A 24,394-nucleotide genomic window follows, 5' to 3' on the forward strand; every position below is an offset into this window, starting at 1 on the left:
TCTCTCTCCATATTGGGTATCACACCTTTACCTGCCTGTGTTCTGCCCAAAGGGAATATACATTTTGGTCTCTGAAACTTTTATTGTTGTTGTTTTTTTTCTTTTAAAGATCAGCCTTAACTCCCAATCACTCTGGTCCCAGGCCAAGCCCTACTTGGCCACAGTTTGTGCCCTGATTGGCTCAGAATGAATGTAAATAACAATTGTTTCTGTTTTGGCCAAAAACCCTAAGGGTCTTCCCCTCCCGATCTAGTTGTTTGTTGTTGTTCTTGTTGTTTTAAGAGGCCATTCTTTGCCTCATTTTTTTTTTTTAAATTAAGCCTTAATCACTGAATGGGTGCTGCCTCAGTCAAACTGAGACCTGTTAAAGACCTTAGCTTGAAAAGGCCAAAGTCCCCCCACTGCATCCTGGACCATCTCCAGTTATCCTGCTCTATATCTGGCCACTGGACCCAGATGGTTCTGGAGGAGAAAATGAGGCTGTTGACTTTGCATAGCCCTCCCTCACTTAAATCCAATTCACTCACATGTCATAGCATCACCAACCTGATGTCATGGTCATCTTCAAGAACAAAGGGCAAACAGCATTTTCATATTAGTCATGTTGTAAAAGGAGAAACAGGTCAAAAGAAAAGAATCACAAAAAATAAAGAAAATGAAAATAGTTATGTTCTGCTCTGCATTCAGACTCCAGCAGTTCTTTCTCTGGATGTGGATAGCATTTTCCATCATGTATCATTTGGAACTGTCTTGGATCATTGTATTGCTGAGAAGAGCAAAGTCATTCATAGTTGATCATCACATAATGTTGCTGATACTATCTACAATATTCTCCTGGTTCTGCTCACTTCACTTTGTGCCAGTTCATGTAAGTGTTTCCAGGTTTTTCTGAAACCATTCTGTCTGTCATTTCTTATAGGACAAAAATATCCCATTATGATCATATACCACAGCTTGTTCAGACATTCCTCAATTGATAGGCATCTCTTCAATTTCCAATTCTTAGCCACTACAGAAAGGGCTGCTATAAATATTTTTGTACAGATAGGTCTTTTTCCCTTTTAAAAAATCTCTGGGATACAGAACTAATGGTGGTATTGCTGGATCAAAGGGTATAAAAAGTTTTATAGGCCTTTGGGCATAGTTCCAAATTGACCTCCAAAACAGTTGAATCAGTTTACAACTCTACCAACAGTTCATTAGTGTCCCAATTTCACACATCCCTTCCAAAATTTGTCATTTTCCTTTTCTGTCATGTTAGCCAATCTAGTAGGTGTGAGGTGATACCTCAGAGTTGTTTTAATTTTCATTTCCCCTAATCAATAGTGATTTAGAGTATTTATTCATCATATAGATAGCTTTATTTGAAAACAGCCTCTTCATATCCTTTGACCATTTATCAATTGGCAAATGGCTTGTATTCTTATAAATTTGACTCACTTCTCTACATATTTGAGAAATGAGGCCTTTATCAGAGTCACTTGCTGTAAAGATTGTTTCCCAGCTTTCTGCTTTCCCTTCTAATCTTGGCTGCATTGGTTGTGCAAAATGTTTTTAATTTAATATGATCAAAATTATCCATTCTACATTTTCTAATGCTCTCTGTTTCTTGTTTGGTCATAAATTATTCCCTACTTCATAGATCTGACAGAAACTATTCCTTGCTCTCCTAATTTACTTATGGTATTGCCCTCTATGTCTAAATCCCATTTTGACCTTATCTTGGTATGCAGTTAAGACAGAATAGTTTCTGCTGTGTTGTTTTCTAGTTTTCCCAGGAGTTTTTGTCAAATAGGAAGCTATTATCCTTTCCAATCAACCATACAGGTTGTCTTGGGCTGGAAATTTGTTTCAATCTGTGGGTTCTGTTGCTTTAGAGTTTGTTTAGAGCCATTTTTTACAGGTATTTGGAGGGGTTTAGGGGAGAGAACTCAAGCAAGTCACTGCTTTTATTCCTCCATCTTGGCTCCGCCTCCCCCCCCCCCAATAGGAAGTTATTATCCCAGAAGCTAGGATCTTTGGATTTATCAAACCCTAGTGTTTGGCCCTTGCCAGCAGGAAGCAGTTTCAGAAACTAAGACCTTTGCCCTTTACCCCAAAATATTTTGGGTCCCATTTGTTTGAGGGGGGAATGACCCCTAAAAGGAAAAGACCATGTCTTTGAAAGCAACTCAGTCCCTGGATTTTTCCCATACATTTCAGCAGCCCAGATCACTGGCACCTCTGCCCAAGGCCATTGGCCCACCCCAGCTGACCTAAAATCACCTAATTAGCTAACTTGACATTCCTTTCACTGTCTCGCTTGGCCCATCCAACCCATTCCTTAATCCCATCTAGATCACTTAATTAGCCTCGATAGTATTTTTATGGTTGCAATTGGCCCACCCAGACTACTTACCACTCCTTAATTCTATCCAGATCCTTTCACTGTTCTTGTTGTATGTAATCAATCTCACCCCCATTAAGTCAAAGAACTCTGCCCGCTTCTATTGGCCTTACAATAAACTGTCCTTTAACTGGGAGGGAAAAAAAAGGTGATCCAATTACCTGACAAAGATTCCACAAAGATTCTACAAAGTCCCATAGCACATAAGTGGATCCTTTGTCCTTATGGAAGATTTACAAGGGAATATGGGTATCAAACAGGTCCACAGGATTAGAAGGATAGATGGGTTGCAATCTACATAGTTGGAGAGAGTACCCACATAGTGCACATCTTGGATCCCTTGAAATATTGAAGTAAGTAATGAAGTTTTTCCACAATGCCTAGCACAACATCCTGCATTTACTGAATGTTTGTTCAATCCATTGAATTGCTCAGAAACCTGGAAGGTCCCCTCATTACAAGAGTAAAGCACTTTTAAAAGACCCACCTCTGAAGAGATAGTGTTTATTTTTCCATTAAATATAATGAAATCTAACTTTATCAAGTAAAAAGGCAAATTAATTATCTCTGAAATCTCACTCCATTGAATTGCTATTATAGTTTCAGGAGCATCTTTATGGTAGAAGTTCTCAAGGACAGACAATTTTTTTTAACGTAGTCAGTTTTGCATTCTTAAAATGCCAGCAAAACCCACGTCAAAGATCTTATCCTAAGAAAAGAAATGGGCTTTTAAAATGAGATTGTAAAGTCGAAACGTGTGTGTATATGCATATATATCATGTAGCAATAAAGCTGTAAAAAGGAAGGGTAGATGTAAGTACACCTAGTAGGAAACTCTCTGTAGGTGACCTCTTTCCTCCCTCCGCCCTCCCCCTCTCTCCACCCAGAGAACGGGAAGGACGACTGCATACTTGAGCCCTTGTCCTTGAAGGCGATTGAATGAGCCGAGGGCAGGCGTCTCTCGAGTTTCCAATCACAATAGAGAAACCTTAGAGGCAGTGGAGGGTGCTGGGGCCCCGCCTCCTCCTCTCTCCTTGTAGCTAGGGCACTGCTGGAGAAAGACGCAGCTGACACTCTCCTCTATTTGGGACAAATTTCATCACAGGCAATCATCTACTCTTCAGGCAGGTACGTTTTGGTCCAACAGATTGGTCCCTTTGCTCCATCAGGAAGGCAAGAAGGGATGGGGATGCGGTGCAGTTTTTTTGGGGGGGGGGAGTCGGTGCAGGAGAGAAAGACCCTGGCAAGAAGGATAGCTTGCCCTTCAAGTCTGGAGAGCCTTGGCACATCTTGATAGCCACTAGGGTTCTCTCCCCCCTCCCCCCGATTCCGGAGATGCTTTCCCAAAAAGGGGAGATGCAACTGGCCGGGAGAGAGGGAAGCTCTGCTGAATGTATGGTGGTGGATTTTTTTTTTTTTAATCTGCACTGCAGCAAAGAGGGCCCGGACCCCTATCTCTGGTGTATGGCAAGGAAACCTGTTGCCTATGGGTTTCTGCAGCCAAATCTTCAGAAACCTTTGTGTCCTTGAGAGCTTCACTGAGTTCTCATCATCTTGGTGCCTGCTGGCAGAAGCCCAGGGCACTGTGCCCGGAGAACAAGGGGGGTTGAAAGTGTAGAGTAAGGGGGTGGGGAAAGTAGAGCTTAGGGGAGGAGATGAAGGGAAGACCGAGAACTAGGACAGAGGGATAGGGACGGAATAATTCCGAACCGGGCCTTCTACCAGGTGGAGAGAGGGTGGAGAACTGTCTGTTTTCGGGATGCCCATCACAGATATCGATAGTGATGAAGTCCAGTAGTCGAGGGAACAGCAGAAACGTAGGATTGATCTGAAAGCGAATACTATACTACAGTTAGGGAAGAAAGCATAGCCCCCTACCCAGTGCGTGTCAAGTAATTGGCTGTCCAATTCTTTCCAGGCTTTTCCTGATGGGTTTTGTTAATTTCACCATCTCCGCATGCTGAGTCAAAATGGCCTAGTCTCTCTCCCGAGACCTTTTTCTTATGGGAGCTGTGGCTGTTACTGTCTCAGCATCTTCCTCTACCTTAGCTACTGTGCAGGATGTGGTGCAGGGCGGAGGAGCACATGGGGTGTATGTGTGGGAGGCAAAAAACATGCAGGCTGCAATTTACAGGCCCCAAGAATGGGAGGTGGGAGAGGTACCCTTGGTTTAAACTAGAGAAAAAGGATTTTTCTCTTTTTTTCTTTATAAATTTTGTTCTGATAATGTACACACTACCACAGCAGACTCACTATTCCCACAAAATCTAATCCTGAAAACAGGACCTATAAAAGTGATTGTGATTGATCATAAACGAAACCTATCACTTTACTAACAGTTTACAGTTACTTAAAGTTTATGCTAACTTTACTAACAGTATATCTTTTATTAAAAGAAAGTGTGAGTACTTAAAAACTTGATGATTAATGTTATTGAATTTCAAAATCTGTTGTTTGTAGTTGACTTCATTTTTATAGCTAGTGTTGCTGTGCATTTCAACCAATTTCGATTGGTTTTCTTTACCTGCATCACTTCATACAAGTCTTCCCTTATTCCTCTGAATTCTTCATATCCATTGTTACTGGGGGTGCAAGTCATACCAGATAGTATTGCAGATAGCCCTGCTACGCTATTTATGAACAGATAAATCTTCATTTTTTTATACAAGTGAAGGGGTTCAAATTCAAGTAGTGAGGATTGTGGAAGTAAAAGATCTGAACAACTAAATATAAATACATGTACATACACACATATATTTTAAAGAACTATACTTGAGAAAGATCTCCTAAGACAAGGAGCTTTGTGATTCAGGTTAATCTCTGGAGAACTCTGAAAGGCCCTAGAGAGATGACAAGAGATACAGTAAGCCTGTTTTCTGTGATAAAAGCAATAGTTCTTAGAACCTTTCTGGCCTGTTTTTATTACTTAGTACTCACCTGCCTAGCTCTATTTACATTCTAAAACATGTCTAGACAAATAATTTGAGTACACTTACATATGTTGAGGATGTGGGGATGTGGGTGCTGAAGTTGGGGGGTTGGAGTACAAGTCATTATCCTGCTTGTATATGTGTGTACAACCAATTCAGTGAGCCAGGTTTTCATTAATCCCTTAAAGACAACATGTGAGTGCATCATAATCACCGAAATAAATCTGTAAGAAAGACAGAGAATCGCTGGATACTTTGTGCACTTGATGTTACTTTATTTCCACAGCTAACATTTAACAACAATAAAAACAACTAGTATTTTTTTTTTTTGGTGAGGAAATTGAGGTTAAGTGACTTGCCCAGATTCACACAGCTAGTGAGTATTGTGTCAGAGGCTGGATTTGAACTCAGGTCCTCCTAACTTCAGGGTTTTATACTTTATACTAACTTCTGTGTTTTATACACTGCGCCACCTAACTGCCCCAACAACTAGCATTTTATAGTGCTTTAAGGTTTGCAAATAGCTTTACAAACTTTATCCTCAAAACAACCCTGGGAAATAGGTACTATTTTCCCCATTTTACAGATGAGGAAATTAAAGGCAGATAGAAGTTAACTGATTTGTCACTTGTCACTTCATCAGCCACATACCTAGTAAGAATCCGAGGCCAGTTTTGAATTCAGATCTTTCTAACTCTAGGTCCAGGGCTTGTCTCCAAACACACACTTCTCCCCACCCTTAGTCCAGTGTATATTTAAGAATAACAATCACTTAAATAATAGCCAGGAAGGACATTGTACTTTCACATTTTTCATCAAGAAGGAATGTGACATTTTGTTCTTCAGCACCTACTCTAGAGGGATGGTTTGTTTTTAAATCTGAATATCATAGTTATAGGCTTTGTTTTAGAAAGGAAAAAGGAAGGAGCTGCACAGCTTTGCTGTCTTCCTTTCAAGAAATCTGTAAGGGTATATGAGAAAGGGCAATGTTTGTATTTGAAGAGACAGCATCAGAATATTAACACCTCCACAAAGGATCATGAATTATACATTTTAGAGTTGGAAGGGAGCATTGAGGACATTTAATCCAGCACCCTCAGTTGAGGCAGCACCTCCTATTTTGGTGTTTATGGTGCGGCAGTGACCTTGAGATCTCAAAGGCTATGGTGGAAGAACACAAGACCCAGTATGTCATAGAATGCTGGAAGAGACTTCCTGCATATAGGTGTAGGTCCTACGCCTAGTCACTGACTGTATGTCTTATGGAGGACTAGCTAGGTTTGAAGAAGCTCATCGTCATGGATTTGGTCAATAAGTGATGAGTTTCTTTGGCCACAGCAACTCATTAAACCATACACTAGTGTTTAGAAGGCCTACAATGGAAGAGTTGCCGTCTTTTTGAGCTGATGGAATAACCACAGACAAGAAATTATTGATGCAAGAATTGTTGAAGTAATTCTATTCAATCTTAGCTATTGGGAAGACAGGCTGGAAAACAAACAAAAAAAGTGACTTCTGAGCACCCAAAATAACTGCCATAAAAATTCCTGCCCATGGCTCCATAAATCTTCATATTTCTAACTCATACTTAGCATATAATTTTTTTTCACATTTCAGGTACTTTTTATTCTTATTTTGACTACTGTATTATGAAAGAGGAACCCCACCAGTAGTATAGTTTTTTGTTTTGTTTTGTTTTCAATTTTAAAAAACATTTTTATTTGAAGTTTTGATTTCTAAATTCTATTCCTCCTTTCCTGATATGGTAAGCAATCAGATATAAATTATGCATGTGCAATCATGTAAAACATTTCCTTATCAGTAATTTTGTACAAGAAGATTCAAATAAAAGGAAAAAATAAAAGAAGGAAAAAGAAAAGTGGATGCTTCAGTCTGTATTCAAACAACATCAGTTCTTTCTCTAGAGGCAGATCGTATGCTTCATCATTAGTCCTTTGGGATTGTATTGCTGAGAATAGCTAAGTCACTCAGAGTTCCTTCATAGTACAATATTGCTGTTGTTGTATACAACATTCTCCTGGTTCTGTTCACTTCACTATACATTAGTTCATGTAAGTCTTTGCAGGGTTTTCTGAGATCATCCTGCTTGTCATTTCTCATAGCACAATAATATTCCCTTACAATCATATACCACATCTTGTTTAGCCATTCCCCAATTAAGGGGCATGCCTTTGATTTCCAGTTCTGAGCCACTACAAAAACTTCTGCTATAAATATTTTTGTACAAACAGGTACTTGTCCCTGCCCCCCCCCCCCTTTTTTTTTATGTCTTTGGGATATAGACCTAGCATTGGTATTGCTGGATCAAAGGGTATGCACAGTTTTATAGCTCTTTGGACATAGTTCCAAATTGCTCTCCAAAATGGTTGGATCAGTTCACAACTCCACCAACAGTTTAGCATATAATTTTATTTTATTCTTTTTTTGGTGAGGCAGTCAGGGTTAAGCGACTTGCCTAAGGTGACACAGCTAGTGTCAAGTGTCAAGTCTGAGGCTGGATTTGAACTTGGGTCCTCCTGACTCTAAGGCTGGAGCTTTATCTACTGTGCCACCTAACTGCCCCCAGCATATAATTTTTAAGGAATTTAATTCTCTGGTTTCCCTGAGCAGGTAAAATCAATTGAGCTTAGCACCAGTTAGTAGGAATAAGTAGTTAAAACAGGAAAATACCAGATGGCTAGTTTAAGGTCTCCCAAAGGAGTTCCTTCCACCAGGCTGTGTCCCGTTAGAAGACATGCCCCTGTCTGGGTATTGGTTCCACACATATCATATTAGTTATGGCTTTTTTTTTTAACTATAAATTCCCACTCCTAGTCTGCTTTTTTAGGTCTAGCTTAAACTGTTTTTAGTATTTGAACTTCGTGGCTGTTTGAGTACATTATAAATTTCTTATTAGTACAGCAGAAAGAGTGGTGTCATGGAATAGTGGATAGAAATCTAGCCCTGGCATCAAGAAGACCTTGTTTCATATCTGACATATACCGTCAGCCCAGGCAAGTCACTTAAGCTCACAGTTCCCTAGGCCAGAGGTGTTCCCTGTGGCTCCTTAGTGCAGCCTAAACCAGATTAAAATATAATTGGGAAATGCTTACACAATAAAATACAAGAAAAATAGATAATATTACATTTTAAAACTAAGTCAATATGTGGGCACAGGGATCCTCATATATGAATGAATGGCCCCCTTTCTATTTGAATTTCCACCACTGCTGTGACTCTTAAGACTGAGTTTCAGAGTAGTTACCCAATGGCCAAGGGAATTTTCTTCCTGGTAGCTCCCTAGACAAATAAAATTATAGGTCTGGTACAAAAAAAGTGCAGATATGGACCATCCCCAAAATTAAGGTGCTAATATGAATGAAATCATGTTGAGCAAAATTTTGTAGTGATTTAAAAATGCAACAACAAGCAGATTGAGGTATAAAGGAAAGACTCATGCTGAAAATAAAGGGAAATGAATAAGAGGAAAGGAATTAGAATAATATTAAACAAAATGAAATGATGTGTGGGTACTTGGATTAAAAGCCTAAATGCATTGTCTATTTTTAAAAAAAAAATACTCTGAATTCCTCATAATACCCTTTAGGCATACCAGATCTTGTATGTTAGCAAATTGCTCCAGTAATCCAGTGAAGATACCATCTCAGTTCAAGTATACATCTGTGCATAATTTTTTTTCTTTTTTTCTTGCAGGACAAAATGGCAACTCTTAAAGAAAAATTGATTGTGCCAGTTGCAGAAGAGGAGGCAGCAGCCCCAAACAATAAGATTACTGTCGTGGGTGTTGGACAAGTTGGTATGGCCTGTGCTATCAGCATACTTGCAAAGGTACATTTCCAGAATGGCAAATATAGTGCATGGCTATTGTAACTTGGACTAGTTACATATTATCTGTGTTCTTTTCAGAAATGAATCATGTTATTAAAAGACGAACAATTTAAATTTATTTTTTTTTTTAGGCAATTGGGGTTAAGTGACTTGCCCAGGGTCACATAGCTAGTAAGTGTAAAGTGTTTGGTCTGAGGCTGGATTTGAATTCAGGTCCTCCTGACTTCAGGGCTTGTGCCCTATCCACTGTGCCACCTAGCTGCCCCATAAACTTATTTTTGATGGTCTAAAAAAAGAACTTTCTATAGCCTAGTTATTTGGGGCCCAATGAATAATTGAAGAGGTCATAAGTGATCTGTTAAGTTGACAATAGGGATGTTGGAACTGATAGAGTACAACTAACTGTTCTCTCCCACTCTCTTTTCTGGCACTTAGCAAGTTCTAGCTAATCCCATGCACACTTCTTCTAGGCCAAGTCTTAAGTAACTTTCCTCTCTGGTTTAGATTTCTTTTTTAGAGAAGAATGTTTGGTACCCTATTCAATTCTATTTTTTTTTCTAATTTTCTTCCAAATCTCTGCTTCATTCTAATGGATTCCTTAAATGTAGGGGGAGAAAAAAATAAAAGCTTTTTTCTTCCACTGAATATAATGGATCATTGTACTAATTGTGAATTATGCCCTGTACAATGCCTTGACCATGCACTTTTTAGCATTTTCAGAGTCAGGTATTTTAAGTTCTCAATATTTTACTTGGTAGTAGAAATCCAAGGAATAGACCTAAAAAGCATATTATACACTTGGTCCTAATGTTAATGAATAGCTTCATAATAATTAGAAATGTCCCCAAATGGAATAACTACCTTTTGAGATAATAAGCTCCCGACTAGTCGAAGTGTTTAAGCGGAGGCTAGGTGACTATTCATCAGAAATGTTTATTGGGGCTTCATGTTTAAGATGAAGACTGGGCTAGGTGACATCTAGGTTGGTTGGTGGTGGTTATTGTCCTTCGTTCTCGAAGAGGAACAAAATGACATCACTATGTTAGAGTCAAGTTACAAGTCCAGCTGTGGTTGATTAGAACAATACGAGCTCAGAATGCTCTACTACAGGTCCAGCACAAATGGTCCATGTGAATGTTTAGGGTAGATTCTCTAAACTTGCACATCTTGCATTTCTTTTGAGTTACTTCAATTCTGCTTTGCTCATAGAGCATAGCACCTTCTTTGATGAGGGCACACCATGCTGGGTGGTCCTGTGCAAATGTCTCCCATGTCATACAATTGATTCCAAAGTTCTTCAGAGAGACCTTAAGAGCGTCCTTGTAGGGTTTCTTCTGACCACTGTGTGAGCACTCTCCTCATGTGAGCTCCCTGTAAAATAGTCTTTTAGGCAGCAAATGTATGTTTAGCATTCAAACAGTGGCCAGCCCATCAGAGTTCTGCTCTCTGCAATAGAGTTTGAATGCCTGACAGTTTAGTTTGAGAAAGGACCTGCCAGTTCATTGGATCGTAGAGCTGAAAGGGATCTTGGAAGTCACCTCTGTTACCACCACTACCACTAGCTCCATTCTGTAGAGGAGGAGATTGAGTATCAGAGAGGTTATGTGACAAGGTCACACAGGTAGTGAGTGGCAGAACAGGATTAGATTTAAGTCCTTTACCTCTAAATCTTGTGCTCTTTTCACCATACCATCCTGTCCTTCCTAACTCTATGATTTTGGGAAAATCTAGGCCTACAAAAAATAGATAACTTCCTTTTATTTTCCTCTATCTGATGTAAATGTTATTAGGTGTCTGGAATTTAGTGTAACTGCAAAAAGAAAAAAAAAACCATCCTCAAATCCTAGAAAAACAATTGCTCTAGCTAGACATGTATTTTCTCTCTTGGAATTTAAGTATTGAAAATAAAGAAAGAAGATGATTAGACCTAAAATATTTTTTCTTCTCCATCTCCTTTTGAAAATTTGGATTTTTCACAGGTCTGATATTAAGCTTTCCAGATTGAAAAACAGAACAAAACTTCTATATTTTAACAAAGGAGTATTTTATTTTCACTAAGGGACTTAATTCACAGGTTTCCTCTTAAGTAAATGAAAATATTTGGTTTTTCAAAAAAAAAAAGGTCAATTGGGCTTAATAGACATATATTATGCACCTACTATGTGTAAAGCATTGTTAGGTACTGGAGATCCCAAAATAACAATGAATGCCTTATATTCCAATGGCATTTCTAGGACTTGTGCAAAAAAGGACTTTTTATTTGTTTTAAGTAGAAGAAAGAATTTATGAAGTTAATGGTTTTAGAGATTGAAGGAATCTTAAAAGTTTCCTAGTCCAATTCTTTTCTAAAGCATGACATTTCCCCTTAAATGTCCATAAAAGTAGTCATATAGCCTTTGGTGACAAGGTACCTCAAATGACAGAATAAATTATTTCTTAATTCTTCCACTATTTTGTATGACTCTTTACTTTAAATTTCTGGTTTACAAAATGAAGATACTCTATGCCGTCTTTGGGAAGAATAGTTAAAATTATTTACTATTTGAGAAGACTAAAAATAATGTTGGCTATCTTCCTCTTGAAAAAATATATGTTCTCATGATTTAGAAATTTATAAATAGATGTTAATGAGCTAAGGATTGTAGGGTTTAAGTTATACAATTTTTTTTTTAATTGGAGTACAAGGACTTAAGGTGGAGAGGTGAGAGAAGGCAAGGTTGGTAGGGAAGGTGGATGCCATCCTATTAAGATACTAAAATGAAGTGAAGCAGTTACAATGTTGTACAATTTCAGAAGCCACAAAATGACTACTAGAATCCATAACTCTGATAGAAAAGAAAGGGAAAGACTATAAAACTAGTCTGGTCTACACTGGGGCCAGATAGCTTGAAGAAAGCCATTTTAATCATTGCTTACCAAGATCCATAACACTAGTATCATGGCTAATAATTTTGTTTCTTAGTAACAAAATGACCACTCCTGCAATAAAATTAAATTACTACTCTTTCAAACAATATTTTGGTAACATAAAAATACATGCACACACACATACACACAAGCTTCCTAACTATATGAATTAATAGGTTGTTAAACTTAGGAGTAAAGAGATGAATATTTAAACCCCAAAAGAATTTAGTAACTAATCACATTTCCTATTTGTGTGACTGTAGGCTGTCTAGAATCCTCATTAGTGTATGTGCATCTAAATTCAGAGCTTCAGTGATGTTTTTAAAGTGCTGGATCTCTTCCTTCCTTGGTTGCTGAGTATGAATTTCTCAGCCAATTTTTTTTTCCTGCACCCACTGAAAGAGAACAGGATCTAAGATCACGTGACATCCTCTTGTGCTTAAAGCCTGCATTCTTTTGCTCTTTTTATCTTCCTCATCACACATGTGGTGCTACTAAAATAAGCTAATATTCGTTACTGCTCAGTTTCTTGACAGAGCATCATGAGTATTATCAAGTGATCTATTATTTTAGGGCTTTGGTGTCCATTTTTTTAAATTAAATAAATGAAGAATTTGCGTAATTGGACCCAGGGCTGCAATGTAGTACATATAGCACATTTTAAGGTAAATTTAAATATTTTAATTTAAAATAACATTTTAGAGAAACAAATCCAATCGTAAGATGTTGAATTGATCAAATTATCTAGAAATAATAAAAGAACAAATGTTGAAAATAGAGCAAAATCGTTGAAAAAAGAAAGAACCCAGTCTCTCTAACAATAGATTCAGTGTGGTTTCTGCTGTATCAGGCTGTCTTGTTGAATCAAATCCATCTGTAAATAATACATTTAGGGGATTTATATGCCCTCCACAATTTGGTTCCAATCTATCTTTCCAGAGCTAGAATTGCAATTCTGACTTTATATGCAGTGTAACCTTGAACAGTATAGAGAGTTAAGTGCATTTTGGTTTCAGATCCTGTAACTACTCCATACTTCTATACTTATATGCAGCATCCCACCAATGTGGATATTTCCTCTGATGATACCCATCTATCTACATATGTTCATCTAAAGTGACCCTTTCCATGTTCTCCAATAAATTTTCCACAGAGGGTCTACAGACCTTCCTATAAGCCCTTTTGAAATCGTGTAGCTACCAGTGGAGCCTAGGGACATCTGAACATTATTTATCCCTCCCCCTTCCTTTGTGTTGGATACTTCTCTCTCTCTCTCTCATTTATTTCTTTGAGACCATTCTTTTTTCAGCTTCTTTTGAGCAGGTTTTCATTTGCAATGTGTTACAGCCTGCTCACATCCCACCATTCATCTCTCCATTGCCCTGTGGGTGATCCCCAACTTCAGCTGAACCATCATATGATTTACAACCATACAGCATCACCAAGAAAATGTTAGTGTTAAAAAGATGAGCCTTTGTTTCAGAGAAACATTTGGGATCATTAAAACACTAATTTCCCAAAGATAAATTAGTTTGCTCTCTTCCACCTCTTCAATTCTGGGTCTTATTATTGTACATTTGTAGCATCCTTCTGTGAATAAAGAATAAGTGCAAAATATTGTTCAGTTTATAGGAAGTGAGTTTATTATGTTGACATACTAAATCACATTGTATATATGTTGGAATTAAATAATGATGAAAACATAAATGCTTAATGTATATATGAATTCTCACTTCCTCTCCCTCACTTCCCTGTTTGGAAATCAGCACACTAGAGTAAATCTAAATACCCAGAAACAAGTCATTACTGAATCCATTTAGTCTCATTAGAGTGCTCCAGGCTTGGGATAATTTTAGGACAGGTCATATTTTTCCTGAATTGTTGGACATGGCTAAGGGAACTTGTCCTATCCGGACTGGTGCCATCCATTCTGGACTAAACTCATCTCTAGGCCAAGGCACGGAGATTTCCTTCATGTTGAAGTATAAAAAAGGGCTTGCATTCCACAAAATGTATTCTCCTCCAGGTTCTAATTTAAGTGTCTTCAATCTTTAAGGAGTAACTCTTGTAAATTTGTTTTTGGAATTTGCTTAAATTTAGATAAAGAAGAAAAATGTACCAATCAAAATTACTTGAAACTTATCTACATTTCTCTTCTATCTCTCTTGTAACTTTTTTTCTATTTAAGTTTGGTTATTATTTGGTGATTACAAAGGGAAAACATTAAATTCAATAATATTTGTATTAATTGGAGAGGGTCAATTTAAATTAATGAAAAATCTGAATTAACATTTAAAAAGAAATGCTGTTTCATAGCTTTAGGTTTTGTTGTTCAGTCATGTCTGAGTCTTCATGACCTCATTTGGGGTTTTCTTAGGAAAGATACTGGAGTGGTTTGCCATTTCCTTCTTCAGCTAATTTTGTAGATGAGGAAACTGAGGCAAACAAGGTTGAGTAACTTGCTCAGGGTCACACAGCTATGAAGTGTCTGAGGCCAGATTTGAACTCAAGGAAATACATCTTCCTGATTCCAGGCCAGGCACTGTATCTGCTGTGCCACCTACCTGCCCCTAAAGCTGTAGGAATATACTTGGAACTGAATAATGTACTACTTGACCCTGATATAATAAGTAGATACTTTGAAATGAATTCATGTCTGTATGATTCCTGATTCCAAATTGGCTGAGGCCGTATTTCTCACAATTAGAAATCAGCTTTGCTAGAATTAGTGAAGTTTTTCCATAAAATGATTGTGAAATCCTAAAGGATCTTGATTAAGCCGAACAACCTATATTAGCAAATCCAAATTACCTACTCTAAGCATTATGAAATGTTGATCAAACTTAGTTTATTTAAGTACAACATTCAAGTTGATCACATCCTCTCCCAAGGGACAAGGTAATAAAATGGAAAGCACTCAGAGGACTGTGTATTGGTAGACCTAGTCATTGGCTCTGCTGTTATGTAACAGTGTGATCTAATTGAAAACTTCATTCACCTCTCTGCATCTTAGCTTCTTCATCTGTAAGCTGAATTGGACTAGGCTCTTTCAAACTCTTAAAAATATAATGTGCTATCAGGGCCCAATTTTCAGGTTGTAACAGTGATATAATATCTTTTTATATTTTTTATTTCTCCTTATTAGTATTGCAGTAGCTTAAAGGGCAAAGTAAATCTCAATTCTCAAGTGTGGGTTCTAATATGTATAATTTAATACTTGAGCTTTTTAATCAGGAATTTGCTAAATCAATTTGAAGAAATAGTTTTCTTCTCATTGATTATTTTGAAATTATGAAGTTTCTTTTTAAACAAAGACATTTAATATACCTGTATGACCTTGGAAAAGTCACTGCACTTCTGACCTTCAGTTATCTTATCTGTAAAATTAAGGGGTCAGGTTAGATCTATAAGGTCATTTCCAGCTCAAAATCTATGATTCTATGAGGTAAGCAAAATATCAGATGGCCATTTACGTTTCACCTAGTTCTTAGATATTGTTGTGCATCTCCTGAAACAAAAGCTTTGTGGAACAAAGATTGGATTTTCTTAATATTTTGTTACTAAAAAGACCTGCTTTTGTATTTGTAGAGTCTTGCTGATGAACTTGCCCTTGTTGATGTTTTGGAAGACAAACTCAAAGGAGAAATGATGGATCTGCAGCATGGGAGTTTATTTCTTCAAACTCCTAAAATTGTGGCTGATAAAGGTAGTTTCAAATCTGTATTACTATATGTTGATACTGTAAATGAATTTTTCATAATTAAAAAAACATAGAATAGATGTTCTTCCCCATCCTTAAAAACCTTCACTATACACTAGGATCTCCTCAAGTTAGTGCTATATCTCTCTTCCCTTTCTCAGCCAAATTCTTGAAAAAAAGCTTTCTGTCCTCACTGATTCCACTTCTCTCCTCCCATTCATTCCTCAACTTCTTGACAATCTGACTTCCAACTTCATCATTCAACTGAAATTGTTTTCTCCGAAGTTAACAATAGTCTCTTAAATGGCAGATCTGATGGTCTTTTCTCAATTGTTCTCAGTCTTAATCCTTCTTGACCAAGGTCTTCTGGATACTCTCCTGATTGGGTCTTTATGATTTTCTCTCTCTCTCTCCCTCTCCCTTTCTCTCTCTCTTTCTGTGTTCACCTTCTATTTGTTTGGCTGCTCCTTTCCTTTGCTAGCTCATCATTCATACCATGCCCCCTATCTGTGGATGTTCCCCAAGGTTCTGTCCTAGGCCCTCTATTGTTCTCCTTTCATGAACTTTCAATAATGTCAACAGCTCCCATGTTTTAACTATCATCTCTATGCAGATAACCCACAGATCTATAAATATAGCCCTACTTTCTTACATTTTCCTGTTGGACATTTCAAACTGGATCTCCTAGAGAGACCCCAACCCAATCTGTCCAAAACCAAACTCAAGATCTTTCCTCACAAATCCATCCTCATTCCAGACTTTAGTATTTCTGTCAAAGGCGCCAGCATCCTTCTCGCCTCTCAGATTCATAATAATACTTATCCTTGACTCCTCACTCTCCCTCACTGCAAATGCCAGTTACCAAATCTTGCCATTTCCACCTCCACACCAGCTCTCACAACCAACCCCTTCTCTCTACTTATACAACTACCACTTTAGTTCAGGTCTTTGTCATCTCTTACCTAGATTATTACAGTGCCCTCCTAATTGGTCTCCTTGCCTCAAATCTCTCCCCACTTCAGTCCATCTTCCACACGACTGCCAAAATGATTTTCCTTAAACACAGATCTGACTGTGTGACCCCTCTATTCAGTCAACTCCAGTTACTTTCTATGGCCTTTAGAAAATTTAAAGCTTGTATCCAGCCTATCACTACAACCTTATTGGATATTCCCCCCCCCCCCATTCCTTCACTCTATATTCTAAACCAACTGGCCTTCTTTCTGTTACTCAAACATATGATATTCCATTACTTTTGCTATATTCCATTCCATCATGCTAGAATGTACCCCCTTCTTTCCCCTATCTCATAGAATCCCCATTTTCTTTTAAGACACAGCTCAAGGACCATCTTCTACAATCTTTCTCATCCATCTTTCTCAATCCATGCTCCCCATCTGCTAGTACCCTACCTCCCTACCTTGTATTTAACTGCTTTGTATATATTTGTATTTATTCACATAGTATTTGTGTCATTATTTTTATATGTACTGATCTCCCATTAGACTGTATGCTCCTTGAGTGTAGGAATTATTTCATGTTTTGTATGTATTTATTTATTCCTCAATACATAGCACAGTGCCTTCCACATAGTAGATGCTTAATAAATATTTGTTAATTGGTGGTGATATTTGAGAAAAAGAAAATAAGAACACAGTCTGGAGGGAGGGAGATTGATCAGGGTGAGAGGAGAGTTGAGCTATTATCACAATTATTTTAATATTTAATATTATTAACAAAATGTGCCTAGTTAAATATAGTGATTTTCTTTAAGATATCACACAAAACTTTGCACCAACCGACTTTGTAGTGACTATTTTTCCCATTCCCATTTTCATTCTCATTTTTATATTCTGATTTGAAAAAAAATTTACTTTTAGTATTTTATTATCTCCTTACTCCCTACCACTAATCCTTTAATTTTATGATCCTTTGCTCTTTCTCAAGGAAATCTCTTAAAAGTAGAATGTAGTTTAGACTTAGAATTCTTGACAGAGCTGGCCACCTAGCTAGAAAAGAGTGTTTGCTTTTTGCTAAGGACTAGTTCATTTATGCAGTCCTGCCAAGAGAAAAGTTTCCCTGTCCACGATGGATGATCTTTCAAGAATATTAATTGGAATTGGTTGATATCTAATTTTTTTAATTTCTAAAATATAACCTTTACTAGATGACTCCTAGTACCTCTTCCAGGTCAAAAGGTCTATGCTTATATCTTTTGATATTTAGCCACCACCCAGTAATAAATATACTTTGGGAAAAGGCCATAAAACATAAAATTGAATTTTTCCCTAATTTTAAATGAACCAAATAAATCTGAAGGGGAAAACAAAGTTATTCCCCAGTAGTAGAAAGATAACAGATTCAGAACTATATGAGAAATGATAGTATTTGAAAAATAAAATAAAACTTGATTAGAAATATAAAAGAAATGGTTCTCAAGAAATAATGGATAAGTCTCAGTTTCCTTATTTGTAAGAATGTGATGTCAAAGACTTCTAGCTCAAATTCTGCATTTGTGTCTAATTGGAAAGTATTTAATAAAGTAATCTGATTTTTAAAAAATCTAGGTTGAATCATTCCCTTCTACCTTCTCAGATCAGAACTACAGATTAGAAGCCTTAAAGTAGAAGATTTCAGGAATGATAAATGACTCAGTAAATTCTTTATATATAGACTTTAAAACCAGAAAAAGAACCTTAGAAGTTATTGAGTTCAACTCTTTCATTTTGTAAATGAGGAAACTGTTGTGGCTCCCAGAGGGTGTTTCTCTTGAATTACAGGAATGTAAGAGCCTTTTATCTCTAATGTAAGTAATCAAGTCCCAACAAGTGCCTTTGAAACATTTAATTGAGTTAGTGTTTGACACTGGAGGTTATAGTCCCATTTTACTCTGGTCAGACCACATCTGATGTATTGTGTTTGGTTTTTTTGTGGCACATAGGAAGGTCATTGACATGTTAGAGATTGTCCAGAGGAGCAAAACTATGATGGAAAAGGGCCTTAGGATCATGCCATATGAGGACCACCAGTTGAAGGAACTGGGAGTATTTAAAGGGCAGAAGAGAAAGCTTAGGGAGGAAGAGATAGCCTTGTTTAACTATTTGCATAGCTATCATATGAAAACTGCTTAGCCTTCTACTTGGTCCTAATGGGAACTATGGGAAGAAGCTTCAGAGGCACACTTTTGGGATCAATGTAGGAAAAACTTTCTAAAAACTGTTCAAAAATGGAACGAGCTGTCTCCTTTCAGAATGATAAAGATTTAACTGAATGTGATTCTTCTTTTATTCTGGTGTAACTGACAAATAGTCACTAAAAGTGACTTCTGAAGAATTTTCTTGCTCTGAGGACTTTGGTTTTTTTTTTTTGTTTGTTTGTTTTGGGGTAGGCAGTGGGGTTAAGTGACTTGCCCAGAGTCACATAGCTAGTAAGTGTTATGTGTCTGAGGTCACACTTGAACTCAAGTCCTCCTGAATCCAGGGTCAGTGCTCTATCTACTGTGCCACCTAGCTGCCCCTGCTCTGAGGCCTTTTTATTAAACCTTTTGAATGAAAATCTTCTAGTCTTCCAATTTTTGGTATACCTTCAGAGTTAATGTATGACTATTAATCTATTTTCAAAAATGAAAAAATATATAAATCTTAAAGTCATTCCTTTCTTGCTCCTGTTTTGTGCTATTCTGTAGTAAAATCTCATTACAGAGTACAAAGTTGTGGGGAAAAGGGAAATATTTTTTTATGGTTCATTAATTCATTCATGAAACGTTTATTGAGCATCTTCCTATGTTCTGGTTGCCAACAGTCATTCTGCAAATATAATCAGTTTGACCCTCTATCTTTTCTCTTACAGATTACTCTGTCACTGCTGGTTCCAAGATTGTTGTAGTCACCGCAGGAGTCCGCCAGCAAGAGGGAGAGAGTCGCCTCAATCTGGTACAGAGGAATGTGAATGTCTTCAAATTTATTATTCCCCAGATTGTAAAGTATAGCCCAGACTGTATCATAATTGTGGTTTCCAACCCAGGTAAATATAGCACCTTAAGTTCCTTAACTTTGATTCACTAAGTTCCTAAAAACTGGCTTTTAACTCTTTTTAACTTTTAATTTTTAATTACACCTGTGTTAGTTGTACACTAAAGACTAACTTAAATTTCTGTGGTACTTCGTAGTTTATGAAATACTTTCACATACATTATCTAATTTAATCTTCCCAATCTTTTGAAGTAGTGTAATTAATATCAGTCATACAGTGGTGAGCCTAAGTAGGATAAATCTAAACCCTGAATCTCTTATACCTTGTTTGCCTTTCGTTAGGAAACAAATTACATTACATTACTTACACTATGGTTAACCTACAAAATGACAACTAAAGACTTCTAGGAGAAGAGATACATAAAAGAGTTCATCTCTTAGCCCAGATATATTTTTATTGACCATTCACACCTTTAAATATCCCCCCTTCCCCAAAGAAATGTGTGGAATGGGATATATAAGAAAACATTAGAATGCCCCAACCTTAATTGGTAACAAGTCATTTCAGTTATTGATCTTGTTCTTTTGTCATGAGGAACACAATGAATTTCATGTTCATATCTGCTACAAACTTCTGAAAAGAGATAAAGGAGGTGAATTTTACTTTTTTTTTATTTAAAAACTTTTTTTATTGATGCGCTTTTCTTTTTAACATCACGTCTATACATATTCATTTTTCATCTTATTCCAAATATATGGAAAAGTTTTCTCTTAAGAGCCTTGTCCTTCTCTAATATTTTCACACTGAGGTCAACAAAACACTTAAATACATTTTTAAGAATGTACTGTGTAAAATGCATTGTACTAAACTTTGAAGGAGATCCAAAGATTAGGTAAAGCCCTGTGCCTGCTTTTGGGGTGTTTAGAGTCTTTTAGGGGAATATGAAAATATGCGTGTGTCCCATAATGCAAACATGCACATAATGCATAAATAATTGCAAAATAATACATGGTGAGTGCATCAGAAAGATGTAAAATGAATTTGAGAGAGAAAAAGAAGCAATCACCAACTTGGAAGGTCATGGGGACATAAATCAAGGAAGACTACCTGTAAGAGTAATGTTTGAGTTGAGTTTCAAAGGATGGATACTAATTCACTGAGTGAGGAGAAAGTAAATGAAGGAAGGACATTCTCCTTATGAACAGTGTGAGCAACAGTGTAAAGGTCAAAAAGCATAAGATATGTTACTTAGGCCTTTGTGGCCATTTTTCACTTTTGGGGGTGGGCATGACAATGAACTAATCGTGAATATAATTCTTGTTCACTTATGACATTGTTTTATTCTCAGTGGATATCTTGACCTATGTCACCTGGAAACTGAGTGGCCTGCCAAAGCACCGGGTGATTGGTAGTGGATGCAATCTGGATTCTGCCAGATTCCGCTATCTTATGTCTGAAAAGCTTGGCATCCATCCAAGCAGCTGCCATGGCTGGATCCTTGGAGAACATGGGGACTCAAGTGGTAAAGAAAAAAAGCTTTTGTTTTCTTATGGTATTAAGGCAAGGTTTAAAGATAAAGACTGACAAACGGTCTACGTTTATTTCACAGAGTGACTTTTAACCTCCCCCATCCTCAACTGTAAGTGGGTGGGAGGGAATGTTAAGTAAGAAATCTCATGTGTCAGTAGTCTACATGAAGATAAAGAATAATATGAAACCTTTATTACTATATAAAGTGTCTGAAAGCCATTTGGAATGGAGTGTATTCATTCTTTACAAAGTGATTGAGGAACATTGTATTAATCTATCAATAGAAATAAAAAACTTTTTTCTACAATCCTTTCCTGTAGACTAATGTACACCCTGCTCTTACTGGTATATAATATCATTCATTTACTCTAAAGTGTTTGAGCAATACTGCAAATATATACCTGGAAATATCAATGGAGTATTTTCATTAGAAATTTAATTAAAAGAGAATATGGGTACAGATTAGACAGTATAAAGGGATTGAACTAGTAGCATGTTATGCTTTGATGGCATTTAAAAATTTTTGTTAAGTAGATAAAAAGCCGTTCTAAATGTTTCAATGTAGTTACTGTCCAAACCATCAAGTCTTTGTGGAACTAAATGGAGATTTAATTTGACAAATGAAATTTAAGTTAATACTAATTTTTGTCATTCCAAAAAAAAATTACTGCATAGATTTTTGGGAATATCAACAAATATTTGATGATAATAATAATATATAACATTATAATATAATAAATAATATTCAATAAATTTGAATAGTCATCTATCAGGTCTGTATATCTGTCACAAAAGATTGAGGTGACCAATAATATTATATGATTTTAGTATTCATTCATTGGAATGTTACTGGTTAATAAATGTCTAGTTTTTTCCTAAATACAGGTAAAGGTTTCACTAATTTCAGTGACAGAGATAATGTAAAACTTCCCTTGAAATTAATACATGCTACTCTCTATGCATTTTAATTCCTTGTCCATATGCCTTATGATGAAGCAGAGTTAGAGAGCAAAAAACATCTTAATGACATGATTATTTTATTTAAAATGACAACAACAGTTTGACTCTACAAGGAAGGGCAGAGCGAAACATTCAGATCAGTTTATAATATGCTGGGAAAGCAAGAGCATATACTGGACTAAAGAGACCATTGTTATGGCCTCTAGTAGGTAAGATCGTTCTTTGCCTATCTCTGTACCCCTAGTTATAACTCCAGGAACTTCATAGTCTGAATATGTAAGTTCAGACCCACAGATAGTCCATTCTAGGCCCTTACAGTCTCCTCAGAGTTTTCACTCAGGTCCACGCTAGATTAGACTATTAATGGGCTTAGACGTAAGTGATAATTATCTGAACCCCAGTCAAATGTTTCTGATGTCCACTCCAGGGAGGAGGCAAATGAACTAAACATAGCATCCTCAACTTCTGTCATCTAAGCTTTGATGGAGAAGAGGGTTCAAAAGCCTTCAGAACAAAAGTTTAGACTAAGCTAGCAGTTTTCCTGATTCTCTTCATGAACTTTCTACAAAGTAATCTGAAGGATTTCGTGTTTGCTTTTGAACTGAAAACAACCTTAAATTTGGGACAGCCACTTGGTTGAAAAATTTTGAATATTAAAGGTGAGTCATAAAATTTTTTAAAATATAAAATAATGAACTCCTTCAGAATCTCCACTGTAGCTCTAAGGGCTATCATTATGTCATTAGATCTCAGCTTCAGTGCATAGTCATAACTTACCTAAAAGGTAAAGTTGGAGAAATTAAAATAAGAAATACTTTCTTCTTAAACTCCCCAGGTAGAGAATATTTTTTCTTTCTTTTTCATGCAGTGGCTGTGTGGAGTGGAGTGAATGTGGCAGGTGTTTCCCTCCAAGAGCTGAATCCAGAAATGGGAACTGACAATGACAGTGAGAACTGGAAGGAAGTTCATAAGCTGGTGATTGAAAGGTCAGTCAATAATGGTAGTTCCCTATGGTTCCTCAATTCTATTGTTCATTACCTGCCCACTGGGTAGAATTGTATAGTTATTTTGGTTGTCTTCTCAACTAATCAGAGCCATAAGCATATATGATAGATACAGAGTTGGATAGGAGATTATAAACTATCCATTGAAACAATTTTGAGGTACCACTTCACACCCACCAAATTGGCATCTGTCTTGTCACTCTATGCAGCTAATGAGATAAGACTGAAAGCACTTGCACTGTTTAATGAAACCTGTAATGGACGGGCTATATGGTAAAATCAAACATTGCCTTTCTTGTGGAATTCTTTTAACAAGTGAGAAATACTGCAAGCACCACTAGATTAGGAGTCATGCTTGAGTAAATTACCTCACTTTTCTATGTTTACCTTTCCTTATGTATTCAATTAGGGAATGGGACAAGATGATGTATTTGGTTCCTTCTAGGGGTATGCTGGAGCTAGCTTATACTGGCTTGCAAGAGCTGATTGTTAATTTTTCAATCTGAGCATTTACAACTTGGAAATTGGCAAATGTTACAAATCAGGGCTTGGTTTATTGTTTTGTTGATTGTCTAGGCTTAAAAAAACCCCAACCGAGTGAGGCTTTCATTTCCAAAAAGTATGGAGATCAGAGATAACTTTGTAGTGACATTTTATAATAATGCAGCTTAGTGATACTATGGATAGAATGATGTGCCTGGAGTCAGGAAAACCTGAGTTCAAATCCCACCTCAGACCTTTACCAGCTAGATGACCCTGGGCAAGTTATTTAACCTCTGTTTGCCTCAGCTTCCTCTTCTGCAAAATCGAGATAATAATAGCACCTACCAGGGTTATTGGGAGGATCAAATGAGATAATAGTTGTAAATGCTTAACACAGCATCCTGCACATAGTAAGTGCTACATAAATGTTAACTATGATAAAGATGATGATGATGTTTCTATTTTTGCCATGGCCAAGTGATTCATATATGCTCAAAGTGAAGATTGTATTCTCTCCTAAAAGAGAAACTTAAAAGAGTTCAATGAATGAGCGGATGAGAATGAAGTATTCCTTTAAAAATATAAGAAAGGCTTCACTGTTAACAAAAAAGAAAAATTATTTGAATAAATGGGATTTTTAACTTGTGTCAGGAGATTGGCAGGTGGAGGAATG

General features: G+C 36.8%; 1 protein-coding gene across 1 annotated transcript in view; it reads left to right on the forward strand.

Moving 5' to 3' along the window:
* Window positions 1-3,406: 3,406 nt before the first annotated feature.
* Window positions 3,407-24,394, forward strand: part of LDHB (lactate dehydrogenase B) — a 29,308-nt gene continuing 8,320 nt past the window's right edge. Inside the window, exons 1-6 of the mRNA XM_027838889.1 lie at window positions 3,407-3,514; window positions 9,031-9,165; window positions 15,661-15,778; window positions 19,622-19,795; window positions 21,093-21,266; window positions 23,103-23,220. Of these exons, the coding sequence (XP_027694690.1) occupies window positions 9,037-9,165; window positions 15,661-15,778; window positions 19,622-19,795; window positions 21,093-21,266; window positions 23,103-23,220 (713 nt within the window). The 5' untranslated portion in view covers window positions 3,407-3,514; window positions 9,031-9,036. The remainder of the gene's footprint in view (window positions 3,515-9,030; window positions 9,166-15,660; window positions 15,779-19,621; window positions 19,796-21,092; window positions 21,267-23,102; window positions 23,221-24,394) is intronic.

Source organism: Vombatus ursinus, unplaced genomic scaffold, assembly GCF_900497805.2.
Source record: "Vombatus ursinus unplaced genomic scaffold, bare-nosed wombat genome assembly UNPS02014830.1, whole genome shotgun sequence".
Lineage (NCBI taxonomy): Eukaryota > Metazoa > Chordata > Mammalia > Diprotodontia > Vombatidae > Vombatus > Vombatus ursinus.